We start from the raw sequence: 25,544 nt of genomic DNA on the forward strand, positions 1-25,544 counted from the left end.
AGTTGCAGCAAGCGGGTGCTACTCTTCATTGAGGTGCGAGGGCTTCTCATCGTGTTGGTTTCTCTTGTTGCAGAGCACGGGCTCTAGGTGCATGGGCTTCAGTAGTTGTGGCTCGTGGGCTCTAGAGCGCAGGCTCAGTAGTTGTGGCACACAGGCTTAGTTGCTCTGGGGCATGTGGGATCTTCCTGGACCAGGGATCAAACCCATTTCCCCTATATTGGCAGGCAGATTCTCAACAATTGCGCTACCAGGGAAGTCCCTCTCCTGCCTTTTTTAATATTTGTTTGGATCTAGGAATAGAGATACTTCCAAAGCTGTGATTAGAATTTTGTAACCTTTCCCCCAAAACACCTTTACTTCTGAACTCTAAAGCTTCTCTCAGAAATTGCTCCAAAATACCTACTGCCTATGAAAGAGACATGTCTAAAAGACAGATACAGAATAAGTAAGGTCAAAGTACTAACCGATGTCTAGGTTGAAAATTTTTTCTTGTTTACTCATAGGCCAAAGCTATAATCACTAGGATGGCTGAAGTAAGCTATGTAAGGAAGGTGAAAAATCTTGTCCCTTGTAGATAACATTTCCCCCATTACCCAATACTTTAGGGCCTGGTATTTACCTACTGCTATTCTCTGCTTTTTCTATTCTTTTCTTTTTCTCTAAACTAAAATATGATCTGGCTTCTTCCTCACACAAACAATTTTCTCATCTGACACCCCTATTTACTACTCCCAGATCACAGGTTAATCAGTCACTATTCTTGATACCTGTTGTTACTTCAATACTTGATACCTGTTGTCTAGAGTTTACCTAACACTCTGAATTGTAATTATTTGCTTATTTGTCTGTCTCTCCCACTAGACCATGAGTTCCTTGAGGGCAGAGGCCATGTCTTATTCATCGCCCTCTCTTCAGAACCTAGCATAATATATAGTTCAGAATAGCTGGTGCTCAATCAATGTTTGCTGAAAGAATGCACCCATCCTTTTCCAGCAAACAAGGTACAATTCTTGCCAAAGAGTACCAAACAGGTTTGGTTACCTTGGGTACTTAATTGCTCACGGGGAAAACATTCAATACAGGAGAGAGGTACCAACTGAGTTACTTTACTCTCACTCTCTTTGACTTACCTGTGTTAATGGGGAGGCCAGAGCAGAATGGATAAATTAAGTCCACAGATTAATCTGGTCCTTCTTTGATGTAAAGATTGGGTATAATAACAGAATCCTAACATAACATGGGACTCAAAAATCAGCTTATTTTACCAAAGCAACCAGTCATACTCTGGCTAAAACCTCAAGGCTTTTTGTCAACTTTTCCTGCCCTACATATCTGAAGGCATAAACCAAAAGACCGCATTTGCTTAAAAAATACATATTATGGGATTTTACTCATTTCTTTATTAGAAAGGAAGTCTATAGCTAGGAAGATCATTTCTTTCCCTCTTCCAATGTACGTAGTGAGAAGGTTTTTGGCTATCCTTTTAATCACATTCACAGAATTAAATACAGTTCTTGTTCTTAGAAGTCTGAAACGTATCCAAACAACTTTTAGCAGCCTGCCACACACCTCCACTCAGTCTTCTCTCCAGGGTCACTAACCTGGGCAGCAGAGAGTGAAGGGGCTTCCCTCCAGACTGCATTCTCATTCCAGTTCATCATTTCATTCACTCAGCAAACATATATTGGTACAACAAGTAGCAGGCATGATGCCAAGCACCAGCGACCTAAAGATAAATAAGACAAGGTCCCTGACCTCAAAGTGCTTACAATCTAATAGAGGAAGTGTGCAATAAAGAATTTAACCTTGGGGCTTCCCTGGTGGCGCAGTGGTTGAGAGTCCGCCTGCCAGTGCAGGGGACACGAGTTCGTGCCCCGGTCCGGGAAGATCCCACGTGCCGTGGAGCGGCTGGGCCCGTGAGCCATGGCCGCTGAGCCTGCGCATCCGGAGCCTGTGCTCTGCAACGGGAGAGGCCACAACAGTGAGAGGCCCGCGTACTGCAAAAAAAAAAAGAATTTAATCTTGCCCAAAGAGAGGCTGACCTTTGCCCTTGGTTCCTGGTAAGGAACCTCTAAGCCCTTGGAATGTCCTGCCTAATAAAGGTGTCTTTGTTTGCATGGGGGTCTTTTGCCACACTAGATAATCCAGTAATGTGACTAGGAGGGAGGGGGACTTGGACCACACGTTATCAACTAGACCCCAGGAAGGGCTGGAGATTGAGGTTGGCCAACCAGGTCTGTGTGACCAAGTCCAATAAAAAACTTTGGACACCAAGGCTCAGGTGAGATTTTCTGGTTGACAATACTCCATGAGTTTTGTCACACAGTTAGTAGGAAGTTTAAAGCTGTCCATGACTCCACTGGGAGAAGACAACTGGAAGATCCATGTTTGAAACTTTCCTGGACTCTGCTCCATGCATTTCTTCCCTTGGCTGACTTAAATCTGTTTCATTTCACTGTGATAAACTGTAACTGTGAGTAAAACAGTTTTCAGTGAATGTGTGAGTCCTTCTGGTGAATTATCAAACCAAAGAGCAGTCTTGGGGACTCTCCGTAACTTTGGGAAACAGATGTGTAGTGGGATGGGGAGGGCACAAAGATGAGAACGGCTAATTCTACCTGCAGAGGTAAAGTTTCAAACAGGTATCTGTTTATTCAACAGATGAGTAGGTATATTCACCAGGTGGATAAAATCAGAGTGAGAAGGGATGGTTTTGGGGGGAAAAATATAAAATACGTGTGTTTGTACTGCGAACTATAAAGCAGCATCACTAGAAAGGAGGCAGAAAAGGAAGCAAGGTATTTTATGAGACTAGACGGATACACTAAGGCCACGTCATGAAGAAACTTGCATAGCAGGCCAAGAAGCTTCACATGTGCCCTGTAGGCGAAGGGAAGTCCTTGAAGTAACATGATCAGATGTGCACTTTTAGAAAGGATCACTCTGCCAGTTGTGACAGGGATGGATTGGAGCTGTTGGGGAGGGGGGAAGACTGGTGGCAGGGAAACTGGTGGCAGAGTAAGAGCCTCTGGCAGTGCTGCAGAAAAGAAATGATGAAGACTTGAATTAAGGCCTAACTACTTACCAGTCAGTCTCCCAGTCACTTAAAACTCAGCATGTCCCAAACTGAACTCATTATCTTTCCCCCCAGTCCCCCTCAATTATGTTCTTCCTGGGATTCTTGTCCTTGTTAATAGCATTTAGTCACCCAAGTTAGGAACCTAGGAATCATTCTGATGATTCCTGTCCATTTCTTACCTTTCATAGCTAGTGAGTCACCATGTCCTTAGGTCCCACCTCTTTCTTCTCCATTTCCTCTACAATCTAAGTTATGAGTTAACATTAAAATAACCAATATCCAATCCCAGAAACCTATAACGAAACCATATTTGAAACAGGTGGCAGGAGGTGACTTTATAATTCGCAGAGAAATATGACCAAGAGACATATTCTATTCAGTGATGATAAATAATACTGGCTCCTCAGTTAAAAATATAAGAGCACTCCCCTGAGATACAGCCTTCAAGCTACCATTCAGCAGTATCAAGTCGTGCATGGTGATAAGTTTGGCTAATATGTTCTTTGGTTCATGCATCTGTCCCCAGAGAGTGTTCTTTGGGGAAGTAGTCCTTCCAGACCGATTATTTCTGGGCAGAGCCCAGACAAGTCTCTACTGATACTAGCATGCACATCTCCTGAAATGATACAGTTGGCTGCTGAGAGCAGACTAGAGCATTCAGAAGAGACTAAACCTTTAAGCAGCCTACAACAAGCTTTTTGGCAAGAGGAACACAATGTTTCTATTGCAGAGTTGACCTAAATTCAGGAAAGAGCTTATTGATATAGGCACGCTTAAATCTGCAGCCAGCTGGGTCATCATTGGGTAGGGGAGGAAGGGGTTTCTTCCTTCACCAATTTTACAGAGTCAGCCCGAGCAGCTCTTTAAGAGCCCAACACTGAGGCTAGTTCCAGTGGTGTTCTGAATTTGTGTAATGAGGCTCTGCTTAACCACAACTTCTGCCCGGATCTGTTCCCAGAACTAATCAACACAAAGAAACAACTGCGTGTCAGACAAGATCTGCCCTGGATCCCTCTGAAATTTTGTCCACAGGATACTAGTACTGCTGGAGTGGAACAGTGAAGTCCTTTTCTCTTGTAAGAGAAGTCCTAGAAAAGTGGAAAGTAGTATGGGGAGCAGATTGAGGCCACGGGAAATAGGACACATTTCCTGAACACAGAGCAGAAACTGGTTGGTGTTAGACGCCATCTTCCACTCCCACAGCTGCCAAAGAGCTCTAGTTAAAAATCTGAATGGATCCTGCCTGCTCAAAGCACTTCATCAGCTCCCTTTCATCCATACATAAAACCCAAAACCTCTGCATAACACACAGGCCATTTATGATCAGACCCATCTCTTTCCAGCCTCCTTTCCCATAGCTTTCCAGCCCTACTTGACAACTGAGCCATGCTGAACCGACTTCAGGTCCCAGAGCAAGTCCTTCCCAGCTCTGGAGGGGTGCATCTGCACACCCTCCTGCCTCTGTGAGAAACTCCTGCCCTCCTTGTCTGCAGAGCACATTTCTGTCCCTCCTCTGAGCCTCAGCCCAGCTTTGAACTCCTCTGTGAAACCTCCCTCTGCTCTTCCCAGCATCCCCCCACACCCCATGCTCTATGCCCCTTTCTGCACTAAAGCAATCATCCCACCATCTGGACCCACTCTAGATGCTGGTGGGTTTATTTTCTCACTGGATCGTGAGCTCCTCAAGGGCAGGGATGAAGTATGGTCCCTCACCATAACCCACTCTACATAAGCACAAGGCTTATCTTCTGGAAGGTGCTCAAATGTTGGCTGAAGTAGTGAATGAACTCCATTTGCATTTTATCTCTGGCTGTGTCTAAACCAAAGAAAATCACACTTGTCTTCTCAGAAGAGGGAACATATTCAAATACCAAGAACTGCAGTTCCTGGTAAGACCTTTGAGAAAATGACGTTACCAACAGCAGCAACTGGAAACTCAGCAGAATGCTTAAGTGCTAAAAACAGAGTGAAATGGGCCAAGACTTGAACAGTCATGGTTTAGGGGGCCTGAAGGGGTAGAGGTGGGGGAGATTCCTGACTATCTAAAGTTTAAGAATCACACACACACACAAATAAAATAAATAAAGTTTAACAATCACAAACAACTTCTTCCGTAAGAATTACATACATTTACATTGTGGATCTGAAATACATTTTTCACAGGAGTTGCTGCTCAAATGCAAAGACTACCCAATCTGGAAACCTCCCCCAACTGTTAAAGCCAGCACTTCAGATAGGAGATAAGCTGTTTCCAGCTGGAGTGGCTTTGGAAAGTCTGCTCTAAAATGAAGTCATCTTGTTCTCGTCACTGTCCTCCTCCCCAGCCTTCCTTCTGGGACCAACCCCCATCCTGTGACTCCCAAAGGACGCTGCCCTCTCTAGTTATCCATGAGGCTCCCTGGGTGCTTGGGGCTATGGGGAGGGCTCTTCAGCTTGGGGGTAGACAGGTGCTCCAACTCATAGCGTCCATTCTCAGAGGACTTGTGTGTGAGTATCTTCTTTATTCCCTCCTTCTGGCTCCTCTTGTGCTCAATAATCTGCTGGAGCTGGTACCCAGCATATTCTGGCTTGGCAGTCAGCGGGCCAGCTGGCACAGCTACGCCAAGAACATCTGACACCATGTAGGGGCGCAGCCAGCCCACCAGAGGAGTGCTTCCAGGGCTATAGTGGGTCTGCTTGTGGTAGAAGAGAAGCCCATCTACCTACAAGAAAGAAAACCAGGGATCAGAATGACTTCTGGGGCCACATGTTTGTAGGAGACCTATATGCACTGGGGTAGCTCTTGTGGTCCAGCTCTTTTTCTCTGGGTCACTGCCAGAAGAAAAAGAGTCTTTGTTTCTCACACATGAATTTCTCTAAAAGAAGAAATGGCCTAGAAAACTAAATTTTAGAAAATAAAAACATAAAAAGTACTTTCCCGTTTACAGCGTGCTTTCCTACCTAGTATTTCACCCTCTTACCCACCATGGAAGTGTCTGGGAGATGAAGCTGCTCAGACTCAGGGAGTTCTGGAGCCTCCCTCAAACACACAGTGAGTATGAAGCAGAAATTCAGCCTGAACCCAGGTCTTCTCTCCTCAAATCCCATTCACTTTCCACCACCCGGAGGTCTCTGTAGTGGGGGATGTGCTCCACACCGGGAACAAAGCCGGGGGACTGGACAAGCCCCTCCAAGATGCTGGACTGCTGAGTGCAGGGGAAACAGCCTGTCAAGAAGCCCTGCTCCCTAGCCATTGCTGGCTGCCTAAACCTCCCCCTAAATTGTCTGTGAGCTATGTTCTGGGAAACTCAGTTTTTCTCAACGGGAAGACCTCCCACAGTCCCATATGTTCTTTTCTGTGATTCAGTGACTCATCTCTAAAAAGCATTTATTGTCACTGGGGCATAAGGGTTATAAACAAAGATGGTGTTCTTACCACCTTCTTAACTGACTCCCAGAAATGCAGGCAACTCAGCCTTTGCCATTTCATCATTTGGGAAGCTGTGATCCTTTTAGCAAAATTATATCCAGTTCAAGCAAATACTTGCAGGTGACCAGGCAGAATTTTAAAGGGTATCATGGGCAAAGGAAGTCTGCTTGTAGGGTAACTGCAGGTTCTGAGGATGACAAAAGACTGCCCAGGACTGAGGAGATTCTGGGGATGTGAGACTTTCAGCACTAAAACCAGGGAAGTCCTGGGCAACCTTGGACAAGTTGGTCGCCCCATTGCCATGCCACTGCTCAGCAAGCACTGCCATCCCTGGGGACCATTTGCTCTTCGGAGGAAGGAAGGATTAGGAATTCACAGCCCTGCAGTCTGTCAGTCACAGAAGCCCCAGCTGTGGCAGTCAAACAAGGGGCCTCGTTCTCTGGCTTGTAGCAGAAAGAGGCACACAAGAAGGACCTAGGAATGGAAGCCTCACCCCTCTCTGGGCCTCAGTTTCTCCATCTGTAAAATGAGGGAGTTAGATGAGCTGTCCTTTCAAGGGCCCTTCCAGCTCTGGCATTCTGACTTATCTGGCAGGGTGGCACTGAGGCTATGAAGGGCCACGAGCACATCCTTTTCCAAGAGTCAGCATTTAGCCCTTTTCTGATGCTTTGACACAGCAAAGTCAGAGGCTCTCTTAAGACTGTAAAACCAAGTGTCCCTGTGTCTTACAATCAGATCAGAGCAATAAAAACAATGGTTTTGTTACCTCAAAAGGGAAATCCATAGACAGCACCTTACACAGGCTCTCAGGGGTACAAGGGAAATTCTTTAGCCCCACAAATTTAAACTAAAACATAAATCAGAACAAAGAATTAGTACATGTTACAAACAATATTGGTTCCAGCAACTGAACAGCTGTATCAAAGAAGAGAAGTTTTCAGTCTCATCCTTCCCTACCCACTCCCCTCTACTTATCCTCTGAATTACTAGGTCAGGAGTTCTCAACCTTGCTTTATACAGGAGAACCATCTGGGAAACTCTTAAAAATTACTCACGCCCAAGCACCACCCCGAGATTCTGACTGAACTGCTCTGGAGTGGGATCCAGTCTTTTTTTTTTTTTAAGCTCTCCAGTTGATTCATGCAGTCAGGACTGAGAACCTGACTAGGTTTAGGGATTCTATGTGCTAGGTTTAGGGATTCTATGTTATTCTCCCAGCTCTATGACAGTTGCCCCTAATGAAGGACTGGTGAAGCCCCTTTCACACCAGCAAAAGTTTTTACACTTAAGCAGTATACCAAAGTGATTAGGACTATGACAACCTCTGAGTCAGATTGCCTAGGTTTGAATCCCAGCTCTGTCAATCATTTAATCTCCATATGCCTCCATTTTCCCATCTGTAAAAAGGGATAATAAAATATCTACTTCGTAGGATTGTTATGCAGATACAATGAGATAGTACATGTAGCACACACCAAACAGCATCTCAGAGAAAGTAGTACCCATGTTCCCTTTCCTCAGTGCATGTTCTTCTAGGACCTTATTGATAACATCACTGGAAGTACTGGTCCCATTTATTGTCCTGTAACTGGTTATTCAGTTGCTTTTAAAAATGCTGTAAGCAACCCAAGCAAATGCCAGTCTACAGGGCTTAACTAATAAAATGCAATGAAAACAACTGTCCCATATTTAATCACTGAGCGAAGAGCCAAGACATTTGGGTTATCATCCTGAACTATGGGACCTTGGGGAAGGCAGTCCCTTCTCTGAGCCTATATACTAATCTATAAACAGAGGGGACTGACTAGATGAGGTCACTCTTAGCTCAGATGCAAAGGCAGAGGTTCTCAAAGTGTGGTCCATGGACCAGCAGTATCAGTTTCACTGGAGAACTTGTTAGAAATGCAAATTCTCAGGCTTTACCCCAGACCTACTGAATCAGAAATTCTGGGGGTGAGGCCCAGGAGCCTACGTTTTACCAAGCCTCCAGAGGCTGCTGATGCAGGCTACAGTTGGAGAATTCTAAATAGTGTTATTAATAAAAACAGTTATTAGCATTTTATACCAACCACTGTTTATTGAGTGCTCACCGTAAGTATTATGCTAGAAAGACTTGTATATTTATATAATTTGGTTCTTAGAAAAACCCTGTAAAGTAGGTATTATTAACCCTATTAAACAGATGAAGAAACTGAGGCCAAGTAAAGATATTAACTTAACCTGGTAATTGTTAAAGCGAAAACTGGAATCTAGATAACTGTTAAGTCCATACTTTTCCCACTATGCCATGCTGCCTCAAAAAGAAAAAAAAAGATAATTTTATTCATAATGATTATATTTAGATAACAGACCAATCCAAACCAATCCCCATAAAGAACTCTGCAATCTTAACACCAGGCCTTACGGGATTGAGCTTGGTTTTCTCTCCCAGTCCTTCTTCTGGTAACTTTGAATGCATCCAGTAGAATCGGAAATCAGTCTGCCAGAGAAGAGAAAGGGAAAGATTAAAAACTGCTCACCTCAAACTCTAATACGAACAAAAACACCCCATTCTAAAAAGGTACCTGATGGTCAAAAGGTACAAACTTCCAGTTATAAGATAAATAAGTACTAGGGATGGAAAGTACAACACAATGACAATAGTTAACTCTGTTGTCTGGTATATACATGACAGTTGTTGAGAGTAGATCCTAAGAGTTCTCATGGCAAGGGAAAAAAAACATTTATTTTTTTCTTTTCTTTTTGGTATCTATATGAGATGGTGGGTGTTAACTAAACTTACTCAGGTAACTATTGCAAAATATATGTAAGTCAAATCATTGTGCTATACACCTTAAACTTACAGTGTTGCATGTCAGTTTAATTTCAATAAAACTGGGAAAAAAACAGCCACCTGATTTATGAAGACCTAAGCCCTTCTCTCACCTTCATTTCCCTTAAAACACTGCCGTAAGGTCAGGAAGATGTTCATAAAATCTTTAAATGTTTTTTCCTTAAAATCCAATAGAATTATTAATAGTAGTAATGCCAACATTTATCACTGAAGGCCTACTATGTCTCAGGCTCCATGCTAAGGACCTTACATACACAATCGTATTAATCCTCAACCATCCTCTGAGAATTGTATTATTATTATCTCCATTTTACAGGTGAGGACTCTGAGGCTCAGAGAGATTACATCACTCACCCAGGTGCACACAGAAATACTATGGGACCAGGACTCACCAACTCCAAAGCACATCACGTTAACCTCTGTTTTATTTTACCTAAGGATTAGAAACTACTTTATAGCTGTAGCTTCACATAAACTACTTTATTCCAAATTACTATTGATCTAAATTACTGATACATATGCTTCTGTTGTTATTTAGGGACTTTTCTTTCTTTCTTTTTTTTTTAATTTCCAAAACCAAAACTAAAAAACCCACAATCTTTTCTTTATATTGTCAAAATATAGGTGGCTTTAGTTATCAAATTTGTAGGTTGTAAATGCATGTTATGAAACATCCTTCAACAGAATTATAGGAAAATATGTTCCTGATTGAATTTTTATTTTTTAATTTTTAAAAATTAATTAATTAATTTTTGGCCACATTGGGTCTTCGTTGCTGCGCGGCCTCTCTCTCTCTTTTTTTAAAAAATAAATTTATTTATTTATTTATTTTTGGTTGCACTGGGTCTTCGTTGCTGCCCGTGGGTTTTTTCTAGTTACGGTGAGCGGGGGCTACTCTTCGCTGTGGTGCGCGGGCTTCTCGTTGCGGTGGCTTCTCTTGTTGCAGAGCATGGGCTCTAGGCGTGTGGGCTTCAGTAGTTGTGGTTCGTGGGCTCTAGAGCACAGGCTCAGTAGTTGTGGTGCACGGGCTTAGTTGCTCTGCGGCATGTGGGATCTTCCCAGACCAGGGCTTGAACCTGTGTCCCCTGCACTGGCAGGCAGATTCTTAACACTGCACCACCAGGGAAGTCCCTCGATTGAACTTTTGAGTTCTGAGTTTTAGGCTTGGCTCTGCATTTGGGCAAGGTACTTAACGTCTGTGGCTCTCAGCTTTCATATCTAAATGATGAGGAGTAATAACAATAGTACATACTTACTTTTTAGAGTTGTAAGGGATTCAATGAGATCATGCTCACAAAGTGCTTAGTAATGCAGGTCTTGGCTATTTTTTTGTTGTTGTTTTTGTTTTTTTATCTTTTGGCCACACCGTGCAGCATGTGTGAACTTAGTTCCCTGACTGGGGATTGAACCCATGGCCCCTGCATTGGAAGTGCAGAGTCTTAAACTGGACCGCCAGGGAAGTCCCTTGGCTATTATTTTTTGAATGAGATGCATGCTAGAATTCTGAAGTACCAGCACCTAGCACAATTTGGAAACCTACCTTGGGGTAATGGCTACAGAAAGAAGCAGCCTGTGGTGATAACCTGTGATTCGGACACGTGGGCCTGCATGAGGATCGCCTGTAGGTTTATTAAAACGTAAGTCCCATCCCCAGAGTTTCTGATTCAGTAGGTCTAAGAATTTGCATTACTAACAACTTTCTGAGGCCACACATTCAACATTCTGAGAACCACTATGATAAACTAATTGACGGGGAGCATAAAAAACCCACCACTTTAGAACTGGAACAACAATGGGGAGCATAGGAGCAGAGATGGACCCTGTCGGGTGACCTAGCCTCTCTCTGATGACTGCGTCTGTCACTTGAAAAAATCACCAATCTGAGAAAAATGTTGTGGGAAGGTGAAACCTAAGGGGAGAATATTGGGTGGGGGGCCTCTCCCCATTTGGAAAATCTCCTTCCAAAGCTAACCCCTCAGAGATTCGAGGCCTTACGGTCATACCAAGGAGGCCCTGACATTTTCAGGGTCAAGATGTGGTTGGTGAAGAGTGGAGGTGACAGAAGTCTATTTGATGGTGCTTAACATTCCACCTTCTCTTCCTTGTGCCGCCTGCACAAGGCAGCATCCCCTTCACCTGCAACCTTCCCTGCCAGCAAGCCTCCCACACTCTGGAGAGAGGGGAGGGGGCGGTTACAGCTTCTACGAAGTCCCAGCCTACCCTACACTCTGTTTCTCCGTCCTCCCCTCAAGAATTGCTATGCTTCCCTTAGTTCCTCCTACCTCTTTTTATAAATGAAGCTAATTTAAACACACCCAAAGATGCAAGGAACATTAGACAATGTTCTTGATATACCACATCCTGTACACACCAAGAAGTTGGTCACGTACTAAACACACATGCTGAGCCACTTTCCTGGGAGGAGAGGAGAAAACAGGAGAAGACATGAGGGGAGTATCAGTCCTTACCTGGCAGTCATAAAAAGGGTGTCCCCGCCAGCACATCACGTCCAGAACGTAGTAGGTCTGGTTCACCTCACTGTAAATGCAGTCCAGAATGGTGTAGTCTGGAGACACAAAGTAGAAAGTCAGTACAGGGTACCCCTTCCCATCAGGGTTCCCTCCACCACAATCTGGGGAGCCCCATCTTAGGGGCTTGGGAACCGAATCCAACAATCCTCAGTGCTCACGGCAAGCACCGGCACTACAGGACAAAGTTCTTCACAGCCTTTTCTGGCTACCTGGCACAGTCTAGGGGTGACCTGAGGTATGACAGCACAAGAAGGTTCAGTGTGAACTCTGAACCTTTAGAAAAACTGGGACATTTACTCACCTTAGAGAAGCTCGAGTTTGAAGGGAAGTAATCTTCCATTTTAGTTTACAATTACTTTTTGAGTTCCTAACACAGGCACTGTGTTCTGTGGGGAATATTAACTATAAGTAATCCCTGCCTTTAAGGAAGTTACAATCCAGTTAAGGAGATAAGATGATTACAGAGGAAAGAACCAAGACCTGAATTATACAGCACAAACTAAGAAAAACGAGAGTTCCAGAAAATGCTTCATGGAAGAGATGGGATATGAACAATCTTTTGGGATCAGAGGACTAAAATAACAGGGTAGAGGGGAGGTGGGAGCGCATTTCAGGCTCGAGTAAAAAAAAAAAGCCAATAGAGGGCTCAGAACAGAGGACAGGAATAACCACCAGCAGAGCCTGGGCAGACAGAGGTGAGAGAACGGTTCTGGCAGCTCTGCCAACTCCTCGCTGAATGACCCCGGGCAAACTTTCGTGACCTTAGTCTCCCTGGCTGGGCCCAGGTGGGAGGAATAAGCTAAGATTAGGACACTGAGAAAGGAGAAAAGGGAATTCGGCAGGAAGTCGCAGCAACAGCTTACTGTACATTACATTTGGCCTTCTGGGGGTCCTTTCCCCAGAGAACTGCACCTGTCATCTTGTGATGGAAGTCCATGGGAAAGGTGCATTGACTTTAATTTAGGGGTTTATTGCCCAGCAGGCCTCACAAGTTGCAACTATTCTGCTACTGAGGAGGCCTGACCTTGAGGGAGAGCCCAGAGGGCAGGATATTACCTGTGCGCAGTTTCAAAAGTATGCTTTTAAAGTGGGTCTTTAAAACAACTAACTAAGCAACTAACCAAGCACTGATTTTAAAAGTTAATAAACAGTCAATTGTACGTAGGTACCTTTTGTTGTTGCTGAGTTTCGCCTGTTGCCTCCTGGCAGAAGGGAAGAAAAGCTGCTGACGCAGTAGCCACTCTTGGTGTAGGCACTGGTAGAGCCCTGTGTGGACAATTACCATTCTTGTCAGGCATCAAGGTCTCCTCACCCTCCTGCTTCCACATTCTGCAGGGGTGCCATCAGCCCAAAGATGGCTCTCATCAAATCCCTCCTGCAGGAAAGCGTTTCAATCCCCATGGCAGGGACAGCTGCTGTGGCAGATGAGGAACACAGAGTGTGCAGAGAACCCCTCCCGCCACAGGCCAGGCATGCTGGTGCCGGGGGCAGGAGCAGCTACTCACCCTGGAGGCCACAATAAGGGCTCTTTTTCCAACAGGGCACACGACCACAATCCATTCCTGACCCAAATCTGAAGGGACGTCAATTAACCACTCTGACAGCATTAACTGGGAACACAAAAAATGGTGTTAAAAATCAACAGGGCTGTGCTGCTCCCATGTTTACAATGACAAAGAATTCACGTCCTATATATATAATAAAAATACATGTAAAAGAATGAGAACAGAAAAGGGTGACAGTGGGACCTCCACCCCACTAGCTCTTAGTAGTCAACTCATCTCCTGCTCACTGTGAACTTCAACTTCTCACCTTCATTATCTGCATCCATATCCATTCTTACTACTTCACCTCCTGTATGGGGGGATGGGACCCTCTATCTTTCCTTACTTTGTCCACCCACCTACCACTATCACAACCATTATGTTCCAGGGGCTATACCTCAGAGATAAATCAAGTCCCTGACCTTGAGATGCTCTAAACTAGATCATTTCCCAACTAGTGACCCAAATACTATACTAAAGGATGTTAGGAAATCTACCTTAAATTTTTTTTTAAAAAAAGGGCTGTGGTGAAATGAATTTGAAAAAATTTACTCTTCCATTCATCACTAGTCCCTCCCATCTATACAAGACTTTAGCCTATCAATTAATACTTCCCACTGAATCTCTCATCTCTCCCATCTCTCCTTCCCCTTAGGCCACAAAATACTTAACCCCTAATCCTCAAAACCAAGGCAAAAATGAAAACCTTTTATCACTCTACATTTCTATTAAGATATTCCACGTTCCCTCTTTTTTCAACTACTTCGTATTTCTTTTTTTTTTTTAAACATCTTTATTGGGGTATAATTGCTTTACCATGGTGTGTTAGTTTCTGCTTTATAACAAAGTGAATCAGTTATACATATACATATGTTCCCATATCTCTTCCCTCTTGTGTCTCCCTCCCTCTCACCCTCCAACTACTTCGTATTTCTTGCTGCTGCCTTCCCACCCACTCTGACACCCGCAGTCCAGATTTGCTACCTCACAGCCCCACTTGACCTCCTTGCAGCCAAGTACCTCTATTTCCTCACCTCCCCCGCCTTCCTCTACTCCTGGTGTAATGCTGCCAGTCACATCCTCCTCCTTGACACATGCTCCCTTGGTCCCATGACAGTACTTTTCTGTTTTTCCTCCAAACATTCCTCCACACACTCCCCCAAAACATGTAGATAATCTTCAGGGGGCTGTTTTAGGTCCCCCTTTTCTTTTCTCTTAGATGCTGTTCCCCCCGTGGGGGTGGAACTCATCTACTTCACTTGTCATTTCTAAGATGATGCCTCCTAATTCTCTCTCTTTTTTTTGTTTTGGCTGCGTTGGGTCTTTGTTGCTATGTGCGGGCTTTCTCTAGTTGTGGCGAGTGGGGGCTACTCTTCATTGTGGTGCACGGGCTTCTCATTGCAGTGGCTTCTCTTGTTGTGGAGCACAGGCTCTAGGTGCACGGGCTTCAGTAGTTGTGGCACACGGGCTCAGTAGTTGTGGCTTGCGGGCTCTAGAGCGCAGGCTCAGTAGTTGTGGCGCATGTGCTTAGTTGCTCCATGGCATGTGGGATCTTCCTTGACCAGGGCTCGAACCCGTGTCCCCTGCACTGGCAGGCAGGTTCTTAGCCACTGCGCCACCAGGGAAGTCCCCTAATTCTCTTCTTTTTCATCTCCAGACCTCTTTCCTTTCCTCCAAACCTATATTTCCAGCTGTCCATTTGCTATCTCTTTCTCTGTTGGTCCTCTCTGTACCTTAAACTCAGCATAGCCGAAACAGAATTCACTGGCTTCTGTTGCCCAAGTACCTCCCATCCCTGAAACACCCACCCTTCCCCTTCTGTGTTCTGTGCCCTGTTAATATCATCACCTTCCTCTCTGTTATTCAATTAAACCCAAGGCATAATGAACACTCCCTTAAAGAATAATAGTAATACAACACCAAAAGCACAAATGACGAAACAAAAGATAGATAAATTAGACTACATCAAAATGTAAAACTTCTGTGCTGCCAAAAACATCATCAAGAAAGTGAAAAGACAACCCACAGAATGAGAAATATTTGCAAATCATGTATCTCATAAGGAACTTGTATCTAGAATATATAAAGAACTCTTATAACTCAATAATAAAAGACAAACAGCCCAATTTTTAAATGGGCAAAGGATTTGAATAGACATTTCTCCAAAGATATATGAATGGCTAATAAACACATGAAAAGAAGCTCAATATCATTAGTTACTAGGGAAATGAAAATCAAAACCATGAAACACCACTTCACACCCACTAGGATGGTTATATTCAAAAGTACGGACAATAACGAGTATTGGCAAAGATGTGGAGAAACAAACTCTCAAACATTGCTGGTGGGAATGTAAAATGGTGTAGTCACTCTGAAAAATAGTCTGATAGCTCCAGAGTTATCATATGGCCTAGTAACTCCACTCTCAGGTATATACCCAAGAGAAATGAAAACATATGTCCATGCAAAAACATGTAAATAAATGTTCATAGCAGCAATATTCATAATAGCTCCAAAGTGGAAACAACTCAAAAGGCCATCAACTGATGAATGGATAAACAAAATGTGGTATATCTATACAACAGAATATTATTTGAAAAGACATGAAAAGGAATGAAGTTCTAACACATGCTACAACATAAATGAATCTTGAAAACCTTCTAAGTGAAAGAAGCCAGAAGCAAAAGGATGTATCTCATATGATTCCATTTATATGAAACGTCCAAAACAGACAAATCCATAGAGACAGAAAGTAGATCAGTGATTGCTGGGCCTGGAGGGAAGGGGAAATGGGGAGTGACGGCTAATGGGTGTGAAAATATTCTAGAATTAGATAGTGGTGATGGTTGCACAGCTCTGTGAATTACTACAAAAATACTGAATTGTACACTGTAAATGGGTGAATTGTATGTTATGTGAATTGTATCTCAATATGGCTGTTTAAAAAAATAGCAGTAGCAGCTAATACTGTGGGGCATTCATTATGGGCTCTGGGCTAGGTATTTAAGGTACACTATTTCATTTAATCCTTCTAACAATCCTATGAGATAGGTACTATTACGATGTCCCATTTTACGGATAAGAAACTAGAGACTTAGACTGGTTAAGTAACTTGCCCATGGTCAACACAGAGCCTGACTTTGAGGTCAGTCCATGCGACCTGAGCTTAAACCCTTACCCGCTTCTCATATTGCCTCTCCTAGCCATAAATTCTGTTCATTCCACCTGGCAACATCTCTCATACTCATGACCTCTTTTCCTTCCCACTTCCACTGCCCTTAGCACTCATCAGATCTTTTAGCAAACCTAAGCCCCCTACCACAGTCTCTCTCTTCCAGGCCTTTCTACACTGATGTGGTAGTCATCACATGAAGTCCCACCTCTGCCTCTGGCTCAAAAAGTCTCGGTGGTTCCTCACAATCTAGACCCAGAGTCTAAAACCTTGTACATATTTCTGCTATATTCCTCCCCCTACCCTATGTTGCTCCATCCTCACACACACTCTGCACACCCCTCCTGAACACATCATATATTCTTCTCCCACCTCTGGGCTCTTGCTCAGCCTGATCCTGCGGCCTGGAATGCCCTGAAATGCTCTGTACCTCCACCTGTCCTACCCATGTTTCCAAACTGTCTCCTCTTTCATTAAGCTTTTCCTGATTTCACAACCCTGCTTCCTTCTCTGTTGGAAGTTAATTTCACTTTCTTATTGCAAAAACCATAATCTACACTTATTAGAGGAGTGCATGGGCTATTTCTGGCCCACGTCTATCTTCCCCTGAGAATAGCCTAGCTTAACATAGAACAGGGCCTTCAACAATGCTTGCTTGGGGGGGACTTTTCTGGTGATCCAGTGGCTAAGACTCCACACTCCCAATGCAGGGGGTCCGGGGTTCGATCCCTGGTCAGGGAACTAGACCCTGCATGCCACAACTAAAGATCCCACATGCAGCAACAAAGATCCTGCGTACTGCAACTGAGACCCGGCGCAGATAGACAGATAGATAAATAAATGTTTTTTTAAAAAGCCAACATTCTGTTTTAAACAAAAACAAAACAAAACAATGCTTGCTCGGGACTTCCCTAGTGGTGCAGTAGTTAAGACTCTGTGCTTCCACTGCAGAGGGCATTGGTTCAATCCCTGGTCAGGGAACTAAGATACCGCATGCTGTGCAGTATGGCCAAAAAATTTAAAAAACAACAAAAAAAACAATGTTTGCTCAACAGAATTGTACTTTGTCATAGAAGATGTCTGTGCTATATTTGAGGCAGAGAAAGAGGATGGGACTGTGTGCACCCAGGAACCATATTCTTAAGGTGGGAGAGGATTCTGAAGTGACAAGACACTTGGGTTATAGAGAGAAGTATACAATAGCAGGGTAGACCCCCAGCCCCACTCAGACACATGCCCTGCCTTCTGGAGAATAACTGGGTTGCCTAGAGCACTGGACAGTCTCCTTGCCTGCTTCACCTATGGCGCCACAAGCCACACTGATTTCCTCTCCGGAATCAACAGGCCACTTAGTCAAGTTTGTTATAGCGATCTGTTGTTTCATGGCCTCAACCTCACCTAGGCCAACTGGCTGGCCTGGGGTGGCTGGGCAGGCTCCCAGTATTCAAGGACCTCCAAGCTCCTACCACCTGAGTGTGAAGACCCAAGGCTGGCATGTTAGTCCACCACTTGGGAAAGACTACCAGCTTGGGAGGTGGGGTGGGGGACAGTGCTGGGCTGGGCAGGCCTGATCCAAAACGGCTGTATAACGGCTAGTAAAGAATGGCGTCCGCTAGCATATCAGTAGCTCAGGGGCTTTAAATGCAGCAGGCCGGAAGCCTTTGCTAACAGCATGGGGTAATGATTCCCAAACCCACTACCCAGACTCTATCAGTGACCCCTGTCAGCACACAAAACTGTAAGTCACCTCTTTTCATCTCATAACTTTTATGTACATCAGCACTTTCGTTGCAGATGCTATTCCTTCTTCCTGCCTCATCCTCCTCTTTAGGGCAAGTAAAGAGCTTTGACTGCACAGTAAAGGGAGCAGGACCAGCTGCACCTAATCTTCTCTGGAGCACTCACTTGATTAGCATAGCGTTTTGGTAACTTCTTGCCAGTGTCAACGTCCATTTCCTCATCATCTTTCTTTTCTTCTTCTTCCTCACTCTCCATCCCTGTCCAGTCATCTTCAGCGAGTCTTCTGGCATGGTTCACATAATCCAGCCGCTTTCTGAGAAAAGAAAAGGCATAAGGACAGGTCTTTATGTCTTATAGGAAGACACCCTGAAATGTGACAGATGTAATTCAAAGTCTCCAAATTCAAGAGCAACTTGGGAATTGTGGTGGGGTAAGAGATGACAAAATTTCCTTTGTAAGCCTTAACTAGTGACCACCTCCTCACAGATCCTAAATAGGAAACCCCCTCTGAACACACTCAGCTTTCCTCAGTTTCCTAAGAATAGGCAAGGTACAATATTTAAAGGAATTCTCAGGGTTCGCTAGTGGCTGATCCTACTCCTACCCACCCCACCCTAGACTCCCATCTCCACCCCAGGTGAGAGCTGACACTTCCCTGCCTGGCAGATATACCGTCTGAAGGCTCCCAGGGATTGCAGAGAGGAAACACCGAGATGCTGTGAGAAGTTTGAGACAAGGACAGCTTCTGGGACTTTCTGAGGAACAGCCAGACCTTTTTGCAGTTCCTAACTTTCAAAAAAGGCCACTTAGAAAAAACTAAGGAAATCTGAGTAAAGAAGTATGGATTTTAGTTAATAATAATGTATCAATATTTGTTCATTAGTTGTAACAAGTGTACTATAAGATGTTGGGAATTCCCTAGCGGTCCAGTGGTTAGGACTCGGCACTTTCACTGCCGCGGGCCCAGGTTCAATCCCTGGTTGGGGAACTAAGATCCTGCAAGCTGCTCAGCGTGGCCAAAAAAAAAAAGAGAGAGAGGAACTTGACATTTTGGAGGGAGACTTTTCACCACATACTCTTTTTTAAAAACACTTATTTATTTATTTATGGCTGTGTTGGGTCTTCGTTGCTGCATGCGGGCTTTCTCTGGTTGTGGCGAGCGGGGCCTTCTCATTGTGGTGGCTTTTCTTGTTGCGGAACACAGGCTCTAGGCACACGGGCTTCAGTAGCTGTGGTGCACAGGCTTAGCTGCTCCACGGCATGTGGGATCTTCCTGGATCAGGGCTCAAACCCATGTCCCCTGCATTGGCAGGCGGATTCTTAACCACTGCACCGCCAGGGAAGTCCCTTCTCCATATACTCTTTTATGTATTGTGAATTTTGAACCATACGAACATATTACCTATTCCAAATTAATCACAATTTTTAAAAACTGGGGATCGGGGGAATGCGTGATCTGAGAATGTAATCTGCAAGCAACCCAGAGGCCACAGGGAACCATCTCTGCTAAACACATCTAGTGATGAAGCAGTGGGCAAAATGCAGCTGTCGATAGTTCCTCCTAATCCTTAATTCCTTAACCAGAAGAGGCCTGTGTTGCACTGAGAATAAAAGGATAGGCCCTGCCTTCAGAGCAGCCCATCCTCAAACACTCCTATCCTGCAATCAATCTCTTTCCCTGTTTGCTCATCTTGGTATTGAGACCGAAGTGTATGGAACACATTTCCTCAGATTCCCTGTGGAATTATTTGTCTTGAATTCCCAAGGGCTCCACAGAAACATCTGGGCTGAAGGAAGACAGGAAGCCCACACCAAAGCCAAGAGTCAGACTGCAGGAGAAGGCACACAGGGAATGTGGGGAGTGGAAGTATGGGAGTGGCTTTCACAAGTCCCTAAACTACAAAGCTCAGTATTGCTGCCAGGAAAAAAGAAAAGAAAAATTTAACCAGAGAGTTGAGTTTTTGCTTTCAAACTTCAGTCTCTCCCTACTCCCTCATTTTTCCCAAGCTCTGGGTGTAAAGGATGTCTACCTCTGCCAGGATTTACCCCTCCCAACCTTGTGGGCAAGAAGAACAACCTACAAAGGGTCCACTTTGAAGGTGGCTCTGTAGAGACAAGCCTGGAGCCTCCTGAATGGTTCACAGCTCCCAGCCTACAGAGAGAAGCCAAGGAGTTAAAGTATCCCTTACGATTTCTGCAGTTCCAGTAACCGGCGGCGCCGCTCACTCTGCTCCAAGGAACTGTACTTGGACTTGTACTGGGACAGGCGGGGGTGTGGGGCAGCTGTGCTGTTCAGATCTTGAGACACAGAAAAGCTACTAGCCAGGGCTTGACTCAGCTCTTCCATCTTCTCTACAAAGGAAAACATCAGAAAATTGTTCAATCGTTTTGTATCACCTTTCGGGTACAGGCAGTTATGGTGTAACATGATGGCTACATTCCTAAAAAACCTCACATAATCCAAAATCACAATTATTTCTATGGGAAAAAAAAAGAAGTTAAAGGGTAAGTGAGTTACATATGAGCAGTAATGTTTTTCTCACAGATATTTTAATAATGAGCATTTTGATAGCTCTGAGTGTATAAACTTCAACATCAATCAAATTCACCTTGTGATTGAATCTAACTTTTGCTCTTTGTCATCATTCACCAGGGACCCTGTCATTAATTCCTTCTTACAATCATTGACATGCAGTGAAGTAATCGATCATCTAATTTTTTTCCTGAATAGTTCTAAAAAGCTGTTACTCAATAACTAATGTAATTTTCTTTTTTAACATTTTTTTTTTTTAATGTAGGGCTTCCCTGGTGGCACAATGGTTAAGAATCCACCTGCCAATGCAGGGGACACGGGTTCGAGCCCTGGTCCGGGAAGATCCCATGTGCTGCGGAGCAACTAAGCCCATGCACCGCAACTACTGAGCCTGTGCTCTAGAGCCCACGAGCCACAACTACTGAAGCCCGTGCGCCTGGAGCCCGGGCTCCGCAACAAGAGAAGCCACTGCAATGAGAAGCCCGCACACCACAAGGAAGAGTAGCCCCCCCTCACCGCAACTAGAGAAAGCCCGCACACAGCAACGAAGACCCAAGGCAGCCAAAAATAAATAAATTTAAATAAATAAATGAAATATGTAATTTTCTGATGCAAGTTTTATCTGATTGGCTGTTTAGTTCTCCAATAAATGCCAACTCATATCAAGAAAATTTAGTTCCAGGAGAAATACTGGTTCTGGAGCCCAGGGAGGAAGACAAGAGGAGCCAAAAACCCAAACCTGGCAGTTACTTTCTTGCTTTATAGCTTGTTTTGTTTATTTGCTTGTTTGGGGTGGGCAGAAGGAAGGTTTCAGGGCTACCTATGCAGGACTCATTTCGAAAAGAGCTAAAATATGTAAGGCTGCCTCCCAGTTAACACCAGCTGCTCTAGAAAATGTGAAGGACAGACATGTGGTACACTTGGGAGACAGAGAGTAAATCATATTGGAGACAGACTACCAAGGGCCACCCTAAAGAACGGGAGTAGAGAGAAAGATGTGAATTCACACTTCACTCACCCTTCCATGAATGAAGGTATGAGGTAGCACAGGAGCTCCCCTAAAGATTAAATGTGCACCTCAAGGAATTCCCTGGCAGTCCATTGGTTAGGACTCTGTACTTTCACTGCCAAGGGCCCAGGTTCAATCCCTGGTGGGGGAACTAAGATCTCACAAGCCGCCACGGCCGGAAGAAAAAAAAAAAAAAAGTGTGCCTCAGACTGCAAGAAAAGAGGAACATTTGGGAGAAATTTTATTCACACACCTGGGCTGGCCCAACCCTTCAAGTTCTAGTATAAACCAGAGGGTACTACCAGTGCTTAAACTCCACCCCAGTCCAGGTCCCAATGCTCTGAGCCTCAAAACCAATAGGTTCATTGCAGAGCCTCCACAGTTAAAAATACAACTCTATGGGCCCCTACTTGGCAAAGAGTTATTTTCCATTGCACATTTGAATTCAGATTTTCTTTCTTAATTTACAGCATTAGATTTTTTTTTTTAATGCCCGCACCATGCGGCTTTCGGGATATTAGTTCCCAGACAAGGGATCAAGCCCCCAGAGTGAAAGCGCTGAGTCCTAACCACTGGACCACCAGAGAATTCCCTAGATTTCTTTTTTCTAATTTGAAAGGAACTTTTTGTGTGTGTGTGGTTAAAAACGCATGACATAAAGTTTACCACTTAACCTTTTATTTTTTTTTTGTGGTACGCGGGCCTCTCACAGTTGTGGCCTCTCCCGTTGAGGAGCACAGGCTCCGGACGTGCAGGCTCAGGGGCCACGGCTCACGGGCCCAGCCACTCCGCGGCATGTGGGATCTTCCCGGACCGGGGCACAAACCCGTCTCCCCTGCCTCGGCAGGCGGACTCTCAACCACTGCGCCACCAGGGAAGCCCCACTTAACCATTTTTAAATGTACACTCCAGTTGTGTTAATTACATTCACATTGCTGTGCAATTTCCAGAACTCTATTATTCTTGCAAAATGGAACCTTTATACCCATTAAACACGAAAAAAACAAACAAAAACAAAAAAATCCACCTTTTTAAAACTTAAGATTAGCATATTATGTGTGGATTTGAGGCGTGTCTTAACATGTATGTTATGCAACCGGGGTGGCCATTCGTAGTTGAGGCTGGGTGACGAGTACTTAGGATCCTAAATGGTATGCTATTTTCTGTATTTTTCTATACTTTTGTGTAAGTTTGAACACTTCCATAATAAAATCTTTTAAAGATTCATTATGTCTTTGTCTTACCAAAGTAATGACCCAATCTAAAATACATTTATTAGGCCTCATCGTGCTTTATCTCGGTGTGGGTTCATGCTCTGCCAAGAAGCATAAAATCCTTCTTAAAATTGATGCTTTGGATACTGGGGCGGCTGGCTGTACCTCCCTTTATGGCTGTCCTTGGCTGGCTCCTGGTCTTTCAACCCATTCTTCGGAGGATGATGACTCCAAGGGTTCTGACCTGGGGGGTCTCAAACTCCACCTGTATCCCATTTCCGACCCACCCAGGCCCCTCCCCCGAGCTCCAGACTCCAATTGTCCCCCACTACTGTCTCTTCCTCCTCCTCCCCCTCCGGGGGCGCCCCGCCTCGAATCCCCCAGCCAGGATCTAGGCCTCCTCATCGTCTCCCACCGGGCTTCAATGCGGCCGGGGGAACCGAACTCCACTCGGCCGCCCTCCCCGCTACAGGCGCGCACAGCTTTTCTCTATGGATGGGGTCATCTAGGCCTTGCATGATTCGCCCCTCCCCCACAAAGAAAATCCCTGAGGGGTCCTGGCCCGACAGCCTGGAACTGAAGAGTGGAAGTGCGCCCAAGGAGAGGCCCCGGCCTCGCTCTGCCCCTCCAGGTCATGTCTCGGGAAGCCGGGAGTGTGCAGCCGGCCACAGAGAGTTACAGCCGGGCGCCCAGGGGCAGTTCGGGAGCCGGCGGGGCCCAAGCTAGAACCGACGACTCACCAGGCCGAGGTGACAATTCCACGCGCAGCCGCCAACGCCGCCGCCGGGGGCCGACCAATCAGCTGCCTTTAGAGAGCCGGCCCCGCTCCCTTGGCCGCCGCCGTGCCGCCGGGCTCACCCACCTAGCGCTGGGAGTTTCCGGCTCCTCCGGACGTAGAGAACGCCGGGAGTTCTTCCGCGGTTCTGTCACGGGCTTGCGGTTACTTCCGTCCTCAACTACCGGGGTTTTTCCATTCCGCCCGGGCGGGAGTCCTCCTTCTGCTTTTGTGTTGCTACCCTCCTGAAAGGTGACTTGGCCGGGCCGAAGCCTCACTCCTGGGCAGAAGCTTCTCCGGGTTACTTTCGCCGATAGCTGGAACCCCGGTCTCGTGGCCGGGCGTTCAAGGCCCTCCAGGCCCTGGATCCTGCCGCCTCCCCCAGATACGCACAGTCCTTAGGAGTGCACCAACAGTCCGCTCCCTCTCCCGTGACCATGCTTTATACGGGAAAGCGCTGCCTGAATGACTCCCTCCCCCGCCCACACATACACCCACCACTAAGTCTCAGACAATTAGTCGTCCCCTACCCATTCGCCCCTTAGAACACTGGAAAGAAACCTCGATTACAGCCATTTGCTCGCTTTAGGAGTTTCTCTTTCCTTCTCGGCTGTGGGCTTGGCAATGGTAGGGACCTGGTTTGATTCCTGCATCCGGCACAAGGCACGGCTCTGGTGAAGGAATGAATTGGTGCAAAGGGTGGAGGGAAGCAGCCGAGATTTACGAACTTAATAAAACTGGAGAGCAGCCTTTGTGGGCTAAGATTGAAGAGATGCAAAATAAAACTGTGAATAGCCATTTATTGAATACTTACATTGAGGCAGACCCCGTGCTTTGCATGAATTATTTAATCTTAAAATAGCACAAGGAAGTAGAGACTAAAGCTCAGAGAGGTTAAGCAACTTGGCCAAAGTTACACGGCTTTTGAGCCAAATATTTAAGTTTGCTGCATGTCTGACTTACAGAGAAGTTGGATATTACAATACCACACTACAGAAACAACGTACACAAAGTTGGCACATTTTGAGTCCAAGGTGTGGACTTGTTGCATATTTTATGTACATGACTCCGTACATTTGGAGGTCAGATTGACAGGGAGGGTAGAGGGTGCTTGGGGCTGTGGAAGACCAATTTTTCTTTTCTTTTTTTTTACTTCAGAATTTACATAGGTGAGCTCTAACTTTCAGTGGTCAGGCTGTGCACTAGGTTATTTGGTGCATCGACAAATAAAAGCTGATTATGAGACTGACAAAGAAGAGCCCAGGACCTGACTTCACTAGGAAACTTTGACACCAGGATATTAAGTATTTTGTGTCTCAGAACCACCATTCTCTACCCACGACCACAGAAGTCACAGAAAAGAACAAAGGCCCTACGCTGGAGGAAAATAGACTGAGATGGACAAATTCATGCACTGAGGTCCAGGAGAAAGGCTCCAGCCCCTCATTCACACCAGCTGAATAACTTCCCATATCACTAAAAAACCAACTAAATGTCACTCAGCCCAGGGGCTCATTTGGGGCCAGTTAGTGTTCCATAAAGGGCTGCTCTACCTGAAACAGTGATTCTCCAACTGTAGCCATTGGCACTCCACCTTCACAACCTTGACCACATACACATACACCTATATTTGATGTCTTTAAACCAATTTACTTTTTTAAAAAGCCTAATACATTTATTTGAAAGAGGAACACCATAACATTAC

The 25,544-nt window shown here is 45.1% G+C and overlaps 1 protein-coding gene across 3 annotated transcripts; it reads right to left on the minus strand.

Moving 5' to 3' along the window:
* Nucleotides 1–5,185: 5,185 nt before the first annotated feature.
* SNUPN (snurportin 1) lies at nt 5,186–24,485 on the minus strand. 3 transcript variants are annotated; one of them, XM_027123672.1, is made up of 9 exons: nt 23,927–24,483; nt 20,498–20,660; nt 18,474–18,621; nt 13,358–13,462; nt 13,022–13,118; nt 11,790–11,887; nt 8,893–8,967; nt 7,255–7,335; nt 5,186–5,781 (listed from the first exon to the last, which is right to left on the minus strand). In XM_027123672.1, the coding sequence occupies exons 2-9, from the start codon at nt 20,653–20,655 to the stop codon at nt 5,458–5,460; spliced, it is 1,086 nt and encodes a 361-aa protein (XP_026979473.1). In that variant the 5' UTR covers nt 20,656–20,660; nt 23,927–24,483; the 3' UTR covers nt 5,186–5,457. The 3 variants fall into 3 exon arrangements, with proteins under 3 accessions (XP_026979473.1, XP_026979472.1, XP_026979474.1); XM_027123671.1 differs by having other exon boundaries at nt 23,805–24,482; XM_027123673.1 differs by lacking the exon at nt 7,255–7,335 and having other exon boundaries at nt 5,189–5,781; nt 23,805–24,485.
* Nucleotides 24,486–25,544: the final 1,059 nt, after the last annotated feature.

The sequence above is a fragment of the Aethalodelphis obliquidens genome, unplaced genomic scaffold (assembly GCF_003676395.1).
Source record: "Aethalodelphis obliquidens isolate GAN/ISIS:26980383/991018 unplaced genomic scaffold, ASM367639v1 scaffold26, whole genome shotgun sequence".
Taxonomy (NCBI): domain Eukaryota; kingdom Metazoa; phylum Chordata; class Mammalia; order Artiodactyla; family Delphinidae; genus Aethalodelphis; species Aethalodelphis obliquidens.